The following is a 19,930-nucleotide window of genomic DNA, read 5'->3' as shown; positions in this document are numbered from 1 at the left end:
GCACGGAGGAGAGGAAGGGACTGGCCGGGGCGGGAGGGGAGGGAACGGGACGGGACCGGATCGGGGCCATGAACGGCTCAGCGAACTCTCTGCTGGACAAGGAGGAGCACCCGCTGCAGCTGGGCGAGAGCTTCGAGCGGCGGCCCAAGGCCTCCTTCCACACCATCCGCTGTGAGCGCCACCCCCGCTCCCTCCCGGCGAGCCCCGCCGCGGCCGCCCTTTCCTCCCTCCTCTCCCGCTCCCTGCGTCCCGTGTCCCCGTCGCGGCGGCGCGTCTCCTTCTGCCGCACCCACCACTCCTCCCTTTCCTCGGACCCCTTCCCGCCGGGCGGCCCTGCGGCGGGGGGCAGTGCCTTCCCGGCGCCCCGCCATCCTCACCGAGGCTTCCTCGCGGGGTCGCGCCGCGGCTTCTGCCGCGTTAAGGGCCGTCTCCTCCCCGCCGGCGCGCGGGGGTCTGCGGCCCGCCGCGGCGAAGCCTTCCTCTCGCCCCGGCCGCCGCTGCTCCGCGCCGCCACCCCGGCGCTTCGTCACCCTCCGTTCCCTCCCGCCCCTCTTTCCCGCCCGTCTCCCCGCTTTCCCTCCCGCCCCGCTCAGCGCCCATCTCCCCCCTTTCCCTCTCCTTCAGCGCCCGTCTTCCCTCCCTGCGACCCTTTCGGGTCCTTTCCCCACAGACGTGCCACCCGGCGGGCAGCCTGGGGAGAGGAGAGGGAAGCGGGTGTTGGCGGAGAGCGCTGGCAGGGCGGAGGTCAGAGCCGGGCAGGCCGGGGCGGACGGGCGGCTTATGAAGTTTCCAACGAAACGCGCATGAATCGCTGGGGAGCGTAAAGCAAGCCCCTCCGTGGCGGGGTGGCTCGCCGTTTCGTTTTATGAGTAGTAAATCACCAACACTAAATGAAAGTAATACTAATGTTATGTTTCAGTAGCTTTGTGTTAAGGTGGGGAATTTACGTGGCTAACAGTAGGATTTTGGGGTTTATGATGCACCATCTTAGGCCCAGTCTCATGGCCCGTGTTCGTACACTACGAGTAAGTAATTTTGGTGATATTCGTCGCCCAAGTGCGACTTGAAGGAGGAACAGCTTTCTAGACTGAGCTTGTTACTCAAGCAGATGGTCAGTGATTGAGGCAAAGCTATTTTGCTCAATAGTAAACTCTGTCTAGTGGATTAACACTTAAATTTAGCGTGTTTCACCTCTCTGGTTTTAGATAATTCCACCATGCTAAAAAAATACCATACCATATGTTTGGTACGTTTAACTGTTTATGCATAACACTGAACATTTTTATCCAGCACTAACATACTAGAAAATCTCCACTTATAAATCAAAATATTAAAATAGCCCAACTATCAAATGAATGAGATTGTTGTCTGATAGTGTATGAATTAAACCCAAGCCATACCCAGATAGAAATACACTAGGTTTCTAGAATTGAAAGTGCTTCAATCATCAGTTTCTTAAGGGATTGCCAAGACAAAGCTCTTCAGACTACAACTGAAAGAATGCAGTTTTATTTCAAAAGAGCTTCCTGTGTGCTATGTTTTCCATCCATTACTTTCAAGTGAGATCTCTTTATTTCCTGCTTAGATTTTTTTTTTTCTGACTGTTGATCTGGGATGATTTATCTGGGATCCAAGCATTATATTGTTCCTGTAATCCTCTTCACACAAACTACAATAAGAGGATTTTGTAGGCTACATTTGTTTTGGCCTTCTTAAAATACTTCATTCCTTTCTGTAATGTTTATGAAATTCTGTACTGAAAAACTGGATTATCCCTGGAAAACACATCTTAAAAACATTTGGCTTTTGGAAAAGAAGTGTGGGTACATTTGGAGGGACATATGTGCACTTGATCTACAGCAAGATTAGCCAAGCACGTACACGTAGTAAGCTAACTGAATGAAAACAATTTGTTGAGTGTTTGTTTAGAGTAACTATATTTTGCTGATACCTAAGAAAGAAATATGATGGTGATATTCCTTTTAATTTAGTGACTGCGCTGTTAAAACTCTTGATCCTTTTTTGGCAAAGATGCCAGCTCTTGTGTAGCTGGTTTGTTCTATTTAGCAAGCTTGCACATAAAGTAGGTGGGAAACAATAGCTAGAAATAGATTGCTCAGATGAAAATGAAGGGTATGATTTGGTCTGGCAGTTAGGGCATGAGGATTAAGTCAAGTGTGCCTGATTCTGCTTGTTGTGCTGTCAAAGTAAGACTCAATTAGATATTAACATCATCTTAATGAGAATTTATTACAAGCTGGGGTTTTGGTTTTTTTTCTGCAAATATACTTTTCATAGTGGAATTGTTTTTTAAATCTGTTCTGAGATATTAATTTCTTAACTAATGCAGTAACTCAAAGCCTTGATCATGAATGCAAGTGTATCTGTTCATATCCAGAGATGCTAGAATTGAATAGAGGCTTCTTTTAAAAACAAACAAAACAAAACGACTGATAGGTATCTGGTCTTATTTCACTTTATCTGAAACTTCTGTCAAAATATTACAGGTTCTGATAGTTTTTGCTGGGTTTTGTGGCTCATCAGCACGACAGATGAATGAGGGGAAAATACTTTAAAATGTTCTTGGTTCGAATAAATACGGTAAACAGAAGTGCCTTCTTTGGGGACAAAGCATTCTATACAATGCAGCAAAAATACTTAAAACTAGTGTTAGTTTAAAGCTACTACAGCGTCTCACCTTAGTCATGCTTTCCATCTACAGTGGCTTTGGACTAGCGTGGAGCCTACTGAAGTAAGATGGGCACCTCTTTTGTCCTCATAGGTGAGATCTGAGGTCTCTACCCTTGAGGAGGCATTGTGGAGGCAAGATGGCTGTTAAATAGCCAGAAATACCAGTAAGGCTAAATGAGTTGGTGTCACTAAATTAGCCTTTGTCACAGAGAGAGTCCTCAGGTTTAGAATTGGCGGGAGCCACACAGAGCCCTTCGTCTGGAAGTTCTGAGATGCATGGTACAGTTTTACACTTGCCTGCAAAATTAAGTGTCACTTAAAGTCTGAGGCTTAGAGAGTTTGCTTTTGGTCTTCAAACACAAGGTCTAGAACCTTGTTTCCATTTTTAAAAAGGAAGTTTAGAATCTGATACTGTCGTACGGCTGGGCACTGAGCATACACACATTGTACTGGTGCGTTACTCCACCCCTGCTGTAAACACTAGTGCTTATTTTAACATTCCCTATAATCACAGTAAATATGCAGGGACTCTTTGCAGGGCAAGATGACACTTCGGAAGACTCTAAGAAACGTAACCGCAATTGTTTTCCTCTTCAGATGATTTTAAGCCAGCATCGATTGATACATCGTGTGAGGGGGACCTCCAGGTTGGGAAAGGAGATGACGTAACAATCACTTTACCACATATTCCAGTAAGTTTGTTATGTGTGTGTCCTTGTTTACTCTCCAAAAAATTTGCAATGTAGTTACAGTCTAATGTAAATGCTATTTTCACTTTCATCTTTGTTAATACAAGTGGGTTCAATATATGAGCAGCCAGACTTGTAGTGTGTTACCTTAGGAAAGGTAACAATTACGTCTTTGTAAAGGGTTATATTTGTAAGATTCCAGTCTGTTCTTTACTTTTGATTCCTTCCTTCCTACTATTCCTTGAATAACAAGATGACTTTTACTGTTAGCTGAAGCTCTATGCCTGATTTCCATCCATTTTTAGTGCTATGGCTTAAAGAAAAGCAGAATAATATGGGCTGTAGTCAAGATTTGGTCTTCAGAAGTCACAAATAGGCCTGTATGCATATTTTTCCCAGTCCTAAAACAGATAACATAGAGAGTTCCCTGCCTTTAGCTTTATCAGAGGGAGCGAGGTGGCAGGGGGTTCTGATGAGTGGCAATGAAGTGGTTTCCCATCCACTTCCTCCTCAAATTATGTCATAAAGATCTACTGTGTGAGGGTGACGGTCAAACAGCAATAAAACAAGTGATGAAACTGTTTATAGGTGCAGCTGGTTTGTAATTGAAGGTTCAGTGGTTTCCTCACCAAAACAAAAGAAAGCGCTTGCGTGCTGGAACGGAATTTGTTTATTAGCTGAAGCTCATGCTATGTGTCAAGCCAATAAACCAGAATTCATGGACATTGATGGGTTTGGTGGTTGCAGGGGGCCACCAGTCAGTTTGGAAGCCGTGTGTCAGATCCTTCCGGTATTGTTTATTCTAGCATGTTGGTGTTTTCAACTGGTGGGTTTTTTTCCAGCAGAGAGCTGGAAAACACTGAGCATACTGGGAAAGAGTGAGAAGTTTTGAGATTGTTTCATCCTGACAAGATTTACTGAATCCCTTGGATCCTGCTTTGGTTCTCAGTTGCCCAACAACTGAATAGGATTCAGATTCTAAGTTGTTTTTTGAAATTGCCTGGTCCCTGAGGATAGCTGTGGTGATTTGTGCAGTGGAGATATTTTGCTGTCCCTTGCTGTTTGGATAAATCGAAGTACTATTTCTGCTTGTGGATTTAGTGGCTTTAATATTTGATAAACAGTTTTGCTTGGGTAAGTGAAGAATTTCTGTTTGTTAAAAAAACCCTCACACATGAAAACAAATTAAATGTCACGTGTTTCACCTCCCACCTTTTTGTATCCTGTAATCAGAAGAATCTGTAAGCCACTGTTATTTAGGCACTAACATTAAAACCTAAATCTAAGTAGAAGGGTGACACTCTTAATTTGCTTAAGTGGGGCCTCCATTGCTGTTTATTTTTTTAGCCAAAATCAATGTTTCCTGAGTTAGGAGGCTTCTGGGTAGCAGAATAGTACCCAACAAACTTTGATAAATTTTCATTAAATTTGTGCTTTGCGCATTTCCTGACTTAGTTGTCAACAGAGAGCAAGATTTGACTTTCAGCTTGCTTTTTATTCTCTAAAATGTTGCTTTCATCTCTTAAATGTATGGATGATAAAAATGTAACATACTTTTGAAGACTGGACTTTCTTGAGACATATTTTCTGAATCCTTTCTGTATCTCATACTGTATCTTTGTTGGGAATTCAGATTTTTCACCCTTACTGTTCCAAAGCCATTTTAAATTCAAACATATTCTATTTATTAGCAATATGGAGAATAAGAATTGCATTCTGAGTAGTTAAAATACGGTTGTTCATTTTTGCTGCTCCGAACAAAATGTAGAAGAGCGCGTTTCTTCCTTTTTTTCCTCATTTTGGTTGCTTTCCTACAGCTTGTGCAAAGCTGCACATGAGTAAATTTCTTTTGTACAGTAGCTATACATTAGAGAAGTCTGAGGTTTCGTAGCTGAGCCATATATCCCCTTTGAGTAACATGCCCTTTTTTGATACGGCCAGGTGTGTGTCCATGCTGCTATATGCAGATAGACCATAACTGATTCTGCCTCTTGTAACCCCAAACCCAGGTGTATGAGCCAGCCTGCACATGCATGCAGTACAGCTAGCATGCTCTCAGAAGTATCGGTTAGTCAGTGTGCACCACCACATGAGTTTGTCTTTATTGCCTCTCAGTCTAAGTCATTAGACTTTTGTGGCTCTATGGAGCATTGTGTGGACTTGGGGACTCTCTGGAAGGCGTCAAAATAGCCTGTTTGCTTTTGAGAAGGCATTTCAGTATAATTACATGGCATCTACATGCTAATCTGACTTGGAAGAAGGCAGCTGTTCCTACATAGCTTGTGACAGTTGCTCATAATCCATTATGAAAATATTGCCTTTTTTTTCCAGATAGGTAAAACACAAAGCAATTTAAATTATTTTTCAATTGACCGTGTATTTCTTTAGGCAACAGTTCTGCTACACAAATAATTAGAACTTTATTTCTTATCCAAACCTGAGATTTCCAGAGTAGAAATGTCAAGAAGATTTCTGACACTTGTCAGAGCCAGCTATGCAAATTCAGTTATGTTACCATTTTGGAAATGAGAACTGTAAATAATAGCAACCATGGAGAAGATGTTTTGTCACTGCAGAGTCACTTAAGATGATGAAAGGCATAATATTGCTATGAGGATCTACTGTGTATAACCACATTTTTCCCTTTTCATGAGTGAGCATTTTCTGTAGGAACTAAATGTTAACTGCTTATCCTCTTGGTCAGAACAATACATATATTCATTTCTCTTAGTACTTACAAACTTTTGGGTAGGGGAATATAACCAAACAATGTGTGCTCTTTCTTTGGTACCAGGGTTCAACTCCACCAATGACTGTGTTTAAAGGAAATAAAAGGCCATATCAGAAGGACTGTGTGCTTATTATCAATCATGACACTGGGGAATATGTGCTGGAAAAACTTAGCAGCAGCATTCAAGTCAAGAAAACAAGGTAAAGCTGGGGACAGGGCTGTTGATATGATTAATTCTTGCTGAAATTTCTTCTTCAGACTGTCTTTTGAACCAGAACTCAGTTTTCTTTTATTTTGTAGTAATGTTTAGTTACTAAGCCTTAGGGGCTTTGCATGGCAAATTAGCTTGCCTAAAAATGCAAATAGGAGCGTGAATCCAAGAGTAAGGAATCTGTAAGTTCTCCACTGCTGAAAGGACATAATTATCGTTTGCAGTGAAATGCCGCTGATGATTTGAAGGTTTGGAAGCTGGCTGAAGATGGGATGTGTTTCAGGAATCTCTAGTTAGCTGAAAAAAAAACATGGAAATATTAGACTGTCTAAAGGACTGTTGAACTTTCTAGGTTTGTTCCCTACAGCTTCCTGTGGGAGTCACGATGCTTTAATAATATGCTCTTAAGGAACAAGAAGCACTCATCCCTGTATTGGGTTGGTGATACATAAAGCAGAACACAAGTTCAAAGCCTCCAGCTGAGGAGTTGGCTGGAGAAAACTGTAGAAATAATGGTTGTGAGGTTTTGCCTACAATTGCTGAGGCCAGAAATCCTCTCTGACCCAATGTTCTCACTTCACTGCACAAATACTACAAAGTGTGCAGTTCGAACATTTTTAGTAGTCTTGCTGCTCTGCAAGTACCTGAAGTCTCTGGATCATGTTCTTTCAGCATCACTGGATCACAGGTTGTTGAGATCTAAAGAGAAAGCAGTTATTCAGATGTCTCGTGAGGAAGAAATCTTAAGTAATTTTACAAGTTTTACATTACAAAAAAAAAAAAAAAAAAAGAAAAACCACTGTTGCAGCATAGAACTTTTAGCTGATAAAACTACTAGAAGTGTGGGTTGCAGCTCATCAGCAGTTGGCTGGAAGTTTACCAAGAACACCTTAAGTTCAGAGTGAAAGGATTGTAACACTCCTCTGAGTCAGTGATGTGAAAGCTCATCCATGTGGCACTTGGATGCCCAGTGGATATGAGTACATCATAGATGAGATTTGAATTCCCCATTTAAATTCTGCTGGAGTTTGTCCAGGTGAAGCTCAAGTCAGAGAGGAGCAAAGAAGTGCAGGAGGGCTTGAGTTCAATGAAGTGTTTGGATCCACTGAGTTTTGGCTCTGGTGAGGTGAAAAATATTTCAGCTTTCCTCAAGCAGAGGCAGGGTAGTGAAAAATTGGGGATCCTTGTTTTGAGGAATAGTGCTTTGCAAAGTCATTCGGTGTAATAGATGAGAAGTGTCATTTTTTTTCATGGCTACTTTGATCTTTAACGACCTGTTGACACTCTGTGGGAGCAGAGTTTTTAGTGTTAACATCCTGATTATGTTCCTGGGGGAGTAATTGCACTTATTCTACATAAAATCTTCTGTAGTCTCAAGAGCATAATTAATACGGGAAACAATCTTTTGCTTTTACCTTTCACTTGATACAGTGAGCATATTCCCAATCCTCACGTCTGTTGTAAATTACTGTGTAAACTGTATTAATGTAGTATCTAATAGTTGCATTTCAGTGATGAATGAAGAGATGATTCTGTGCTTAATTTTGAGGTTGCATCTACAATTCGATGGGGCACAGAGATACCTGAGTAGGTGCTAAATGTACTAGCTCAGATACCAGAATCAGTTTAGGTGAAGTCCCAGGAAGTTCCACGCGGACTAGTTTAACTTGTTTCTCAGTGGGATTAGCTTACAGGCACAAAGTGTCATGTTGCTGAGCTGGGACCCTCCTAGAACAGAAACTGGGCTCTAATATCCACATAAACTGCTTCTGTGATACGCTACATAAAGCCATACCTCCAGAGACTTTGATGCTATGTGATAAATACACCACAGACATTAACCTAATTATGGTGTACCATAGAGGGACCTGAATATCTATTTTGTTTTAGGGTTCTTTTCTGTCAAGGTTACTGACTGTCCTACAATCTGAATTACATCATTGATTCAGTAAAAGGAAGAAACACCTGATTTGAATTCAACAGCGAGGCATAGTATTATTCCAGAGACTATTTCCCACTAAGGAAACAGCTTAAACTATATTTAAGGGATAATAGCAAATGAATGAGAAACGGGAATTAAGTGCTTGCATGCTGTATTTAGCAGTAAGAAAGATTGCTCTAGTCAGGTTGACCTCTAAGAGAGTTCAGTTTGAGATTATTTAATTGCAAGTGAGAAAATTGTTTCTTTTGCTGTTATTGTTTTAAGCAGGATTTTGTTACGAATGGATTTATTTTATCATGTAGTTACTTTAAATTACTATGATTGCTTATTCTTTTTTAAAAATACAAATAGTAATTGCTAAATTAAAGCCTTCATTGTTCTTCAAGTAGAGAATTTGGCACCACTGAACCACATCTGGGTTTGAAAATACATTTTGTAAGGGTGTTGCATTGTAGTTGTATATGCATATTTGCTATTGAAAGCAAATGTTGTGTATAGAAAGCTGTAATTCACTGTTTATAAAACAAAGTAGAGATCTGTACAAAAGAAAGTCACAGGTGATATTGAAAAAGCAGAACACAAGTTGCACAGTACTGCTGAATGTCTCTGGTTGTTTTTTTCAGAGCAGAGGGCAGCAGTAAGATCCAAGCCCGAATAGAACAACAGTCTGCCCGAGCGTCTCAGCCTCCTTCACAGTTCAGAGCCCCAACCAAGCCAGCAGTTGGACCTAAAACTTCTCCTTTGAAAGATAATCCTTCTCCTGAGCCTCAGCTGGATGACATTAAGAGAGGTAAAGAAGGGTTTGTAGTTTCCTGAGTTTTGGTTGGTTTTGCCTTTCTTCTTTATAATGGAAACTGACTGTGCAATTTACGAAAACATGTTAGAGTGTTCAGGGATTAAAAGATTATACTTGACAGCTGGTTTGTCATCTTTATGTCTCCTTTTAAGGCGTCTTAGTGAATTATTTATTCTTTTCTGCTAGCATAGATATTTCTCTGGCACGAGAGAACTTCCTCTTTTTGGATAATTTTCTCTTCCAAACTGTTTCTCTGTTCTGAAAAGAAGACAAAATAAGCATCAATTCAGAAACCTGCAGCTGAGTGCTAGACAAGCTGAATGGGTGTCTTAGGCAATGACAACAGCAACAACAAAAGCTAATGGTCCAAGATTAGTTATGCAGTCAAGTAACTTGGACAAAAGTTATTCCTGCACTGAGTAAGGTTGGAATCATTTGCCAGTGGAGTGGAAGGGCTGGGTGGCTGTGTCCCCATCACAAGATGTGGAGTTTGTGCCATGCCAAGCGGTGCTATTAGGGGAGGCACGAGAGAGTGAACAACCCTGCAGCTTCCCCTTTACCACAACCACTCCTCTGCTGCTCCGATCACATCTGCCATATAGTTGCTGTACTTTAATTAAAGTACCTTGAAGGGATAACTGGCTCAACTCGGTCTCCTGCTCAAGCAACACTTTGGCTCGGTGTTTTGCTGTGGACAGGACACACTTTTTTGCCCATATTCTTCCTTTCATACTGATATGATACCTGGTTTTGCTGTGGATAACACAGTCAGAATGAGGAAGACTTTAAATTTTTATTTGGTTCTCTTGTGTTTCTTGTCTGGCACCAGACATAATTTTACTTTAAGATTGTTCTTCCTGCCTAGTAACTTTTTTTCTGGGTCTCTTTTTTTCTTTCTCTTTTTTCTGTGTCCCATATAGCTATTTTTGCCTCTAGACTTAGCCTATTTTAATTGCCCAGACTATGTTAATTACTTAGCAGGGTATTTTTTCAATTCATGGTAATTATTAGGTGACATTTTTGCTGCTAAGCTATCTGTGTGTTTGCATAGGTGCTGACTGGTCTCACTCTTTCCCAGCAGTAGTATTTTCAGTACCTGGATGCTGGTCAGCAGACAGAATCAACGTCTGAGAGTCTGTTAGCTACAGTTCCCTTAGCTGCATTGCCATTTTTATTTTCTGTGTGATAGGTAAGGAGAAACATAACAGGTGATACATTAATTTAAAAATTTAATCAGTTGTGAATTTTAAATGTCTTTTCTTGTGGTATGTAATAAGTTACTTTACCATTGGGAGACTCTTATATACAGACAGCAATTCGTAAAGATCATGTCATAGTAAAATAATTACCTTTGCCTAATGTGGCATTTAATCTACAAAGACCATTTTCTAGTCACCTATAATACAAGTCACGTTGTTTAGAACTCAGTAATTTTTTTGCCACCCAATCATTTTTTGTTGGAAAGTACCTTGAAGTAAATAACCTGTAGAGTTTTGTTTCCAAAAGCGAGCAAAAGAACACCTGACTTGTACTAAAAATAGGACTTCAAGTTGACATTTTATAGAGAGCGTCGTTCAAGACCTAAAAAGAGAGTGCAAATACCTGGGCAGGCGGTGTTTTGCTTGTAGTATATACACTTTATTACTTTTTTCCAGCATTGGTTATCTAGAGCTTCAACATTACTAAACCATTTATATCGTAAGAACCTATTTGGGAAAGGTAGAACTAAAATGGCACCATCCTACAATGAAAATAATTAATAAAACTTAACTGTAAAAGCTGTAAGTCTTCAGTCCTGTTGTCTTCCCTTCACATGTCTTTTTATGAACAAAGACTTGTAAGTTCTGAAGAGGCTGTGTTCTTTCCATTCAAGCAGTAGCTTTCCTTTTGGGTGAAGTACCCCCTTTATACAAAGGAAAGATAAACATAAAGCTGAAATTCTGTATTTTTTCTTTCATGAACAAAGCACAGAACTTAGAATCCCAGAGGAGGTGGTTGAAAGCATCTCTGGTGCTATGACACTCTCTTGCTCCCAGTATGGCCTACTTAAGGGTGTGGTAAGACACACAGCCCTCATGATGTTAACAGTAGTTTCAAGGTAACATCCATACAGGTTTCTGCTTTCCCCTGGTACGCTCAGCTGTGCATTCCCATAGCTTCCCTTACATATGAGATGGGAAGCTTTCAGGCAGGTCAGTTCTCTGTCCCGTTACACAGCCGTCTGAACAACAGTGCCTGAGGACAGAGTCAGAGCATGTGGGAGTTGAACCAGTCCTTTCCTTCATGCAGAGAGGCCTTTGAAGGGCTGTGTCTAGAGCCCTGCACTAGAGGAATCTCTTCCCCTGCAAGCTTTTATATTTTCCTCCTGCCTGAAGGGAGTAAAAGAGAGAGTAAGAGCTTGTTCTTTTGAGTACTTCACTATATCGGATAACATTTCATTAAGCAGTGAACATTTGCACACATATACCACAATACAGCCATTTATGTGCATGAACTAATAGACGTTTATCAGACATATTTGACCACAACAGAAATGTTTTTAATAACATTGACATAATTACAGCATGCTGTACTTGGACAAAAACCGCAGAAACATATTTCTGGTTTGGAGACTGTAAATTCAGTGCTTAAAGATCTGAGCAGATCTTGTTTACCTAAAATGCAGCTGTAGTCTGTAAGGATTGTGCCATAGCACTGTGTTTGTCTCTCAAGAACATCTCAATCAAATTTTTTGCACTTCAGTGTAAAATACTGCCTCTTCTAGCTGCAATCTCCGCATACTCAAAGTGCCAGTATGAAGTTGATTTCTCTCCACCTTGCATACCATTATTAACAGTGAGCATTGTGCTATGGCCATACAACCTTATCCTCCCTAAAGCTGAATTACTTTATTTCCATAAGTCCTTGGTATCCTCTCAGCCCAAGGTTAGGGCTTCAGTTAAAAATTCTGCATAGCCTATTGGAATTCAGAGGAGAAGTAGGAACCCTTAGATATGATTATGGAAAGAAATTAGGGCATTTAATACTGAATATATACAGAAGACAGCCCTGTTGAGAAAGGCTGTTCTGTTTGTATAATGATTTCTGACCTTGAATTTTTTTCACTCTGAGAACTGTGTTGACTGCCAGTATAAAACGGTAAGCTGTTTTGTTTTCTTGAAAGCAAGCCTACAGTTGTAACATGAAATGTGCAAAAGATAAGGTTCCCCTAGCTATGCCAAGCCTTTTCAGACAATGTAGACTCAATTAAGGCAAGCGTTCAAAACTGTGCTGTTTTTCTTAAAAGTATACTGCTGCACATCCTGACTCTTGTCGTGTTTGAAACCTTAAAGGCGCATCAACATGAGGCGTTTGAAAGGTCTGACTCTTTCCTCGTTCGGCTTAGCGCATATGTACACGTATACACACAACTATTTTAATTGGAAGCACCGCAAGGAAACATTTAGCCAAGGCTTCAGTACCTGTAACTGTACTAAGCGTAACAGGCAAATAGGAAAATACAAAATCAAGCGGTTTTAAAGCAGATATGTTTTTCCTACAAGGCTTTGGTGTCGTCATTGGCTTAGCCGTCATCTGTGACAGGGTGTCACAGGAAGAGGGTTTTGAACAGACTTCCTTGGTGGACCTGCTGGAGTTCTACCTGACAGACTTAGCGATGCAGCAGCCACCATAACATTAGTGAAAACAGTTACTTTTTTCTCGTCTCCACAGACGAGATGTTTAGAATTCTGGGCACAAGGAATTAAGAGATGAGAGATCTGAGGGGAAGCTGACAGCCTGTGAGGCAAAAGTTGACTAGAAGATGGGCTCAGACCAAGTTTCCACCAGTGACCACTGTCACTGATAACACCTTTAACTTCCCAGTCCTTGAAGCCTGTGATATTGGTGCTGTTTTGCTTTCTCTGTCTGTACTCAGCATAGTGGGCCTTAACACTTCTTCCAAGGCATTCTCCCTTTCCCTACGCATAACCAAAACAACTTGTTAAAGGGCTCTTAGTTTTCTGCTTCCCCAGCAGAAGACCCTCACTTTTCAATCTGACATTAATCTCTAATTCTGTTTAAAATTAGCCAGGCTAATCTTCCATTCCCATTCATCACACTGCATCACTTCCGTTTTCTCCTCACCTAGTGTATTGAGTTCAAACTTCTTGGTTAGTTTTTTTTTTTCCTAGTTCTTTTTCCTTTCACCACCAATGTCTGTTAGATCGCTTCACCACCTTCACGCTGTTTTGTGTGCTGCTTTCTGGTCTGCTGTGTTCTGGTCAGCCTGTGTGCCAGCACTCCTCCATTTCAGCCGTAGACTCTCGAGCTCTGTAAGCCTATGTGTGTAATTCTCAGACACTTGTCCTTTGTTAGACTTGTTCATTGAATCTTTTTGCACTGTGGACTGTGGTCTGTAAGTGATTGTGCTTGCTACAATCCAGGATATTCTAACAATATATTATTATTATTGTCACTATAACTTACAACTAACAACTCTAATTGTCACTAGAGGTATGTGTAGATTTTACACCATTAAGCTAGGAAAAAAAAAAAACAATAAATCCGGGCATTTTAAAGGGAAAGAAACTTATTTCTGTTTCTCTTTCCTTTAGCTTGCCCCTATGAATTTCTTAGCCTTGAACACTGAGAATAGCATTTGAAAGCCTCGGTATGGGCAGGCTTACAATGACTTACAAGTGGTCATTTGTCTGTGTATCAGACTCCAGACAGGAAATGGATTTTTAAAACCTGCAAGACTATGTTTAGAGGGAATAAGGGAGAAAGACATTACAGTACAAAGTACTCTTCCAATGGTCTCTTATGCTCTGTCTTCAAGATGAAAGAGTAAGTTTTACCTGGCATACAAATAAAGTACAGAGAACACAGGTGGTCTAGCCAGGGATCTAGATTTAGGAAATAAGTTGGAGGAACCCCACGATCCTTAAATATCCAATTGGATTTAGGCATATAGTTGTTCTCTTTCAATACACCTTCCTTGCCTCTGAGTCGATTGAACTATAGCATTTGAAATTGAGCGCTGAACTGGGAAATCGAAAAATAGCAGTATTAAAACCGGTAAAAAAAACCCTTTTCTAAAACCAATACATGTTGAGCTAGAGGAACTCTCTCCAGCAAACACTGTGGAGGCTGAAAACTTAGCTGTTGCTCTGTAGTGTTAAGCAGACCAAGGAAGATGGGAAGAGTTCCAGTTGCTCAGATTTACTCCTGCAGGGACTGAAGATAGGAAGCATTAAAACTGTACCATTTTTACATAAAGGAAGGACTCATTTTACGTGATCTGGCTATGCCACACACAAGAAGGATGTCCCCAGCTGAAGACCTGGGGTTCATCTCATTCTGACAGACATCTGACTTAAGGTGAATTAGTCCTGGCATCTGTTCTCTATTTGTCAGGCAGAGATAATAATACCTCATCTCTCGATTCTTTCATTCTTGTCCCTGTAGCCTGTGACTTCTCCAGGACAAGCACTGATTTCTAGCCCTGTGGGTATAGAACTGCTAGCATAACAAAAGCCTAAATTTTGAGAGTTTCACATCCTGTACTTAACGTGTGTGTGAATATTGTTCTTTCATGGAAATCTGCCTAGGTGAACTGAGTCATTAGATACTCGACTTTGTGGGTGGATACAAAAGAATAGTCTTCTAATAGTGTTTAGGCCAGTTATGACAAATGTATCAATACGGTATGATTTGGGGTGACTTCCCTTAATAGCTGTTTAGTAACCAGTTGTTCAGCCAACTCTAGCTGTTGCTGATGCAGCTGTCGTGGTGCTGTCATAGTGTTCCAGTGTTTCTTTGCACTGGAAACCCTGAAGTGGGGGTGTGTCTGACTTGAATAACTTCCCAGTTTCAGAGTAGTCTCTGTTTTTTCCTGGCTACTTTTAAGCTCTATAGCAGGTTAAGGTATTATTACCACTCCCCACATGTGAATATTCTCATCTATTCTCACCTGCCCCACTGCAAAGTTATCTGATTTCATCCGTCTCCTTCTGAAGTTTGTTTAAAATGAGTTGCATGACTTTGCGCTGGAGCAGTTTCGTGCATTATATGAAGTCAAGGCATTTTCTGTTGTGGTCCTGTGCCTATGCCCACCCCTGTCTCTGTGTTTTCCAAAGGCCTAAATGTCACTGACATCTAACAGTTCCAATTTCTCCACATCTAGATGCTTTTAAAAAATGGCCTGGCTGTTGGCCTGTAAAACTCAAATCAGGAAATGTACTTACTTTGTATGTAGAGCATACAACCTGTGGAAAATAATGAAGCAGCAGGTGCTTTCGGGAGTGTAAAGTATGTAAATAACAATAGTGGAAGTGAAGGGTTTTTTATACTAACCTATGCTGTTGCTTCTTTAAATTCATTTACAACAACAAAGTAAAAAAGTTTTCAGAATTTTTTGGTTTTCCTTTCTGTCTCTCTCTTTCATGTAAGATATTTTGATGTGATAAATTATACTTGACAAAAATATTGCATTTTCACATTCTTTTCCAAAATTCCATGGGGCCCTGTTTATGGTTTCAACCAGATGAATATCCTTTTATTTCAGAGCTGAGAGCAGAGGTTGAAATTATTGAGCAGATGAGCAGCAGCAGTGGAAGCAGCTCATCGGATTCAGAAAGCTCTTCTGGGAGCGAAGATGAAAGCTCCAGCAGTGAGGGGGAAGAGCCAGCACATGTTTCCCCTTCCCAGCCACCGCACCAGCAGTATAACAACAGGAATGCTGTTGCTAACGGCACGAGCAGGCCACAAGGAAGCAATCAGCTCATGAACACGCTCCGTGAGTAAAGGCTTGTGTCTTATCGCTGTGGGAAGCTGCTTGAGACCACTTATTTTCTTAGCCTGTTAGGCTAACTTTCAAACTGAAGTGCAGTTTGCCAAATAGTAATCCCAGGTTGTTGCCCTGGCTGAAGAACGTGGGCAGGTTTTTTGAACAGAAGGCCAAGACCTGTCTGAAGGTGTGGAGATGGCTTTAGTTTGGTCTAGAGCCTGTGGGCATCAGTGCCATAGTCCCCATTGACTGCGCCGAGCCTTGATTCAGGCCTTGGGGTGGAATGAGTGGTTAGCAAAGCATCAGTGCAGGAGGATCTGGTGCACTGGAGGACGGAAATTGTTTTAATGTGAAAACACAGATTAGACATATATAGTGGGGTTGTTACGTGTGTCAGTTAAAGTTCTGTAAAGAACTGAATGACACAAGGCTGTCCTGTGGTCATAAATGCACAGTCTCTGGCGTCTTCGTTATTAGCTGCATTGCTTTGTCAAAGTATTTACTGTATACTGTGTTGGTCTCAGCTGTATTTTCACAAATACCACATTTTGAAGGGAAATTTAAAGTGCCATGTATTTGATTAAATTATTGCAGCTATGGTGTTTGCAATCACTACAGACTCACTCCACTATTTAAAATGTGTAAAAATTTTTAAAGCACACTTTCATCCCTCGAGACTCTGGGGAGATGGTGTACATCTGTGTTGCCCTTTCCTTGTTGTAGATCAAGTATATTCTAACTCAGTGGAGTTAAAATATCCCATTTACAAGAAACTAGAACTTTGTTATCATAAATGGTTCTTAATTCCTCCCGAGGCAAGTTTGTGTACATCTCTTGATACCCACCCATAGGGAACTGGTGGAGTTTAAATACAGATAAATGTAGGGTTTGCAGCTTCGAGAAGACAAGTATATAATACAGACAATACTGAAAGGCCTGCAGGAAGATTGGAGAGGCCTGTCAGTCAGTCTTCCTGTCAGTAATGAATGCCTAAGTGAAATCCAAAGTTTAACCAAGTCAGTAGGGCCCTTTCCATTTCCGTGTTTCTAGTTGTGAGCTGCTTCTTCCCTGCTTCTCCTGGGCCACAACGACAATACTGCATAGATCACTTAATGTCAAGAAGCCTCTGACTCCAGGAGAATTTGGGAACTGGTAGGGTAGCTCCTTTCTTCAGGCAATGATTTTTGCCTTTGGATTTAAAATTTTTTGCCAAAAGTCAATATGTCCTTGAGCATTCGAGACACTGCTGACCGTCTACATGGGGAGAAGTTCTTGTTTCAGAAAAGGGGAGAGGAGATGAAGGAATTCAGGGCACAGCCATTGCGTAGCTGCTCTGCAGGGGATGGGTGTTTGGAGCACGGCCATGGGAGAATGCTGGAAGAGCTAGGTTCAGTTACCAGAACACAAGCATGATTCTTGCCCCTTTTTTCGCCTCCACCTCACCAAATCACAAGTACTTTGCGAAACAGATTGTGAGACTGGAGGTTTGATCCATATCCCGGCCGCCTTTTGTCTCATCTGTCTTTGCACTTTGGAGGGGGGTCTTCACTCTCACAGCACGTGTTGGCTTAGTTCAGCCCATAGCCTTGAGTTGCGATGGCTTTGACGTTCCTTTTGGTTTACTGACATGTGGAGGCCTTGCCTTGTCTACCCAAAGGGCCTTAAACCGAAAAAAATGTATTTTAAAAGGGCTGAGAAAGCCAGGAAATTCCCCAGTGCCTTGTCCCAGAGCCATATATGGAGCTTGGCTGGTGGAGGCTGTGGAATGCTTTCCGCAGCTGCTAGCGCCGGGAGTGCCAAGGAGGCTCGGTTTGGCCTGCACCCGACCATGTATTAGCCCCGTGCAGCTCTTAATGTTCTTGGGCATGAGGAGCAGTTCCATGAAATGACAGATGAGGTTTACATTCATTTCTCATGTTATTCTTATTTAAATCTTCCAGTGTAAATGCGACTGTTCCTTGGTGTGAGTGCCATGAAATGTGAATTAACGCCTACCCGCTTGTTGTGTTTTGTTGGTTTTTGTTTTCCATAGGAAATGACTTGCAGTTGAGTGAGTCTGGGAGCGACAGTGATGACTAGAGGCTGAGCTTTTGCTGTTTCTGTTACATATACATGAAGAACTAATTTACCTTGAAGTGATCCTATTGCTTACGAAGAGGAGCTGGCACAGAGATAGTTCCATGTGTGGAATTTTAATGGAAGAAATGCATAGCCCTACAAAATAGCAGATGTTGAGGGCCGTTTTACTTTGTGAATTAAGTGTATATTTTGTGTATATTCTCACTCTTTTAAAGCTTTAAATAGATATGTACAGTGAGTAAGCCAATATATGTTCCTATTTTCCTGTCTATCATCTGTAAGTTTAATGTGTAACTTTATGATGTCGTCTAAAAACTTCCTGTTTGTAGAAGATATTCGGCCCATCATGACTTTGGGGGGCGACTTTTGTATATAGGGTGAGCATGAGCCAATAAGGAGGTTTAAAAAATACGTAGAAGGTAGTGTGTGCACTGAAGTGGGACTGTCATAAATTAAGTTCCAATGCTAACTTGATTTCTTTGGTTTGGGACTTCTATAATGTCTTTTTATTGCTATTTATGGTTGATTTAACGGACTTACTTTTAAACAGTTGGAAAAGAGAAATTATAAAACCACATTGGTAACAAACCTTGCTGCACCAGTGCCTTATAAGCAGTTTTTTTAAATAGAGCTTCAATTCCTGCTACCTTTCCTATAGGGAGCAGATTGCTTTTGCAAACAAGAGCTGTATTTCACATACAGCCAACTGTACTCTGAGGATAGTTACTCTAGCAAGATCAAAGATATACATTGGTCACCTGAACACATCCAAATAAGAACCAGATCAGCATTTTCTTCTTCAGCTGAAGTGTCTTACTTAATTCAGACATTCAGACCTAGTCTTCAGAAATATTTATGAACCCGATTACTAGTGAAATTGCAACGTCAAAAATACAAGATATTGGACTACTGAAATTGTAAGACCAGAGCCCTGTTTGCAGTTTCCTAGAGAATGCAGAAAGAAGAGATGAGTTAACAGTTGTGAAACAGCAGAAGTCTCTCTCCCACCACAGTTGTCTAGGAAGACTTCAGTTCATATTGTTTGTTGGACAGGATCTCTGTGCTTGGCAGGATTATACAGAACATGAAATATTTGCCTAGGGTGAAATTCACCTCTGTTTAAAGGAGTTTAAAGGGTACTTGGTTGGATTATCGTTAACTTTTTTTGCTCACATGGAAAGTGAGTGCCATGGGCAGCCTCTTATAGCTTGAACACCAGACTGAGTTTTGAAAACCAAAATTCAACTAACATAGGACAAGTGACACTAGTTGTGGTGTAATCCAAGGGAATGGGAAGCTGAATTGGATGCCTCTCCATTCTTAAGTATCTGCTTTGCACTGCTTTTGTCTGTCTGTTAGTTTGGGTTTTAACCCCTGTTTGTTTACTGAGCTCTTTCGTTTGTTTTTTTTTTTTTAAGGTGTTGAAGAGCAAGGGGACATTTGAAGCGAGATTTTATTAAATGTGGGGTTTTTTGCATTAGAAACATATTTAGGCATATTTTTGCATTATTGTACATACATTTAAAAATACTTGTTTTTGTAAAAGTGTTTTATGATGTGGGTACATATTTTAACAGACAATTATGAAATATACTTGATGTAAAGCCACAGTTGCTCTCCTTTTTTTTTCTCTTTTGTGTTTTTTTTTTTTTCTTCCCGTTTCTCCTCTGACAGTTAAAAGTACTCTGTTCTACCAAGCTTGCACCAATTTGGGATTTTATATTTTGGTGCAGGAGATCTGCATGGTAGTTGGCAGTCTAATTAATGCTAATACTGCTTCTGACTTTTCCCCATCTTAAGATTTGAATAAGCAGGGAGACATTTCTCTGATGCCATTTCCCCATTACTGGAGGTTATTCCTGAGTTCTGTTGACATTATTTGCGCTTAAATGGAAAAGCAGCAGTGCAGCGTTTTCATTGCTTATCATTCACTGGCTGCTCATGCATTCTAAAATCCAGGACATAGCATAGGAAGTTTACTAATTATCTGTAAATAAAATACATGAAACTTAGGCGATAAGA

General features: G+C 40.9%; 1 protein-coding gene across 1 annotated transcript; it reads left to right on the top strand.

The window, feature by feature from the left end:
- The first annotated feature begins 51 nt into the window (after positions 1 to 51).
- Positions 52 to 19,518, top strand: EAF1 (ELL associated factor 1). Its single transcript, XM_086614408.1, has 6 exons — positions 52 to 171; positions 3,289 to 3,383; positions 6,175 to 6,311; positions 8,888 to 9,054; positions 15,608 to 15,838; positions 17,862 to 19,518. Exons 1-6 carry the CDS (start codon positions 69 to 71, stop codon positions 17,906 to 17,908), a joined length of 780 nt encoding a protein of 259 aa, XP_086470534.1. The 5' UTR covers positions 52 to 68; the 3' UTR covers positions 17,909 to 19,518.
- Positions 19,519 to 19,930: the final 412 nt, after the last annotated feature.

The sequence above is a fragment of the Tauraco erythrolophus genome, chromosome 7 (assembly GCF_009769465.1).
Source record: "Tauraco erythrolophus isolate bTauEry1 chromosome 7, bTauEry1.pri, whole genome shotgun sequence".
In the NCBI taxonomy this organism is placed as follows: Eukaryota; Metazoa; Chordata; class Aves; order Musophagiformes; family Musophagidae; genus Tauraco; species Tauraco erythrolophus.
This window is presented reverse-complemented; position numbering and strand designations above follow the sequence as displayed.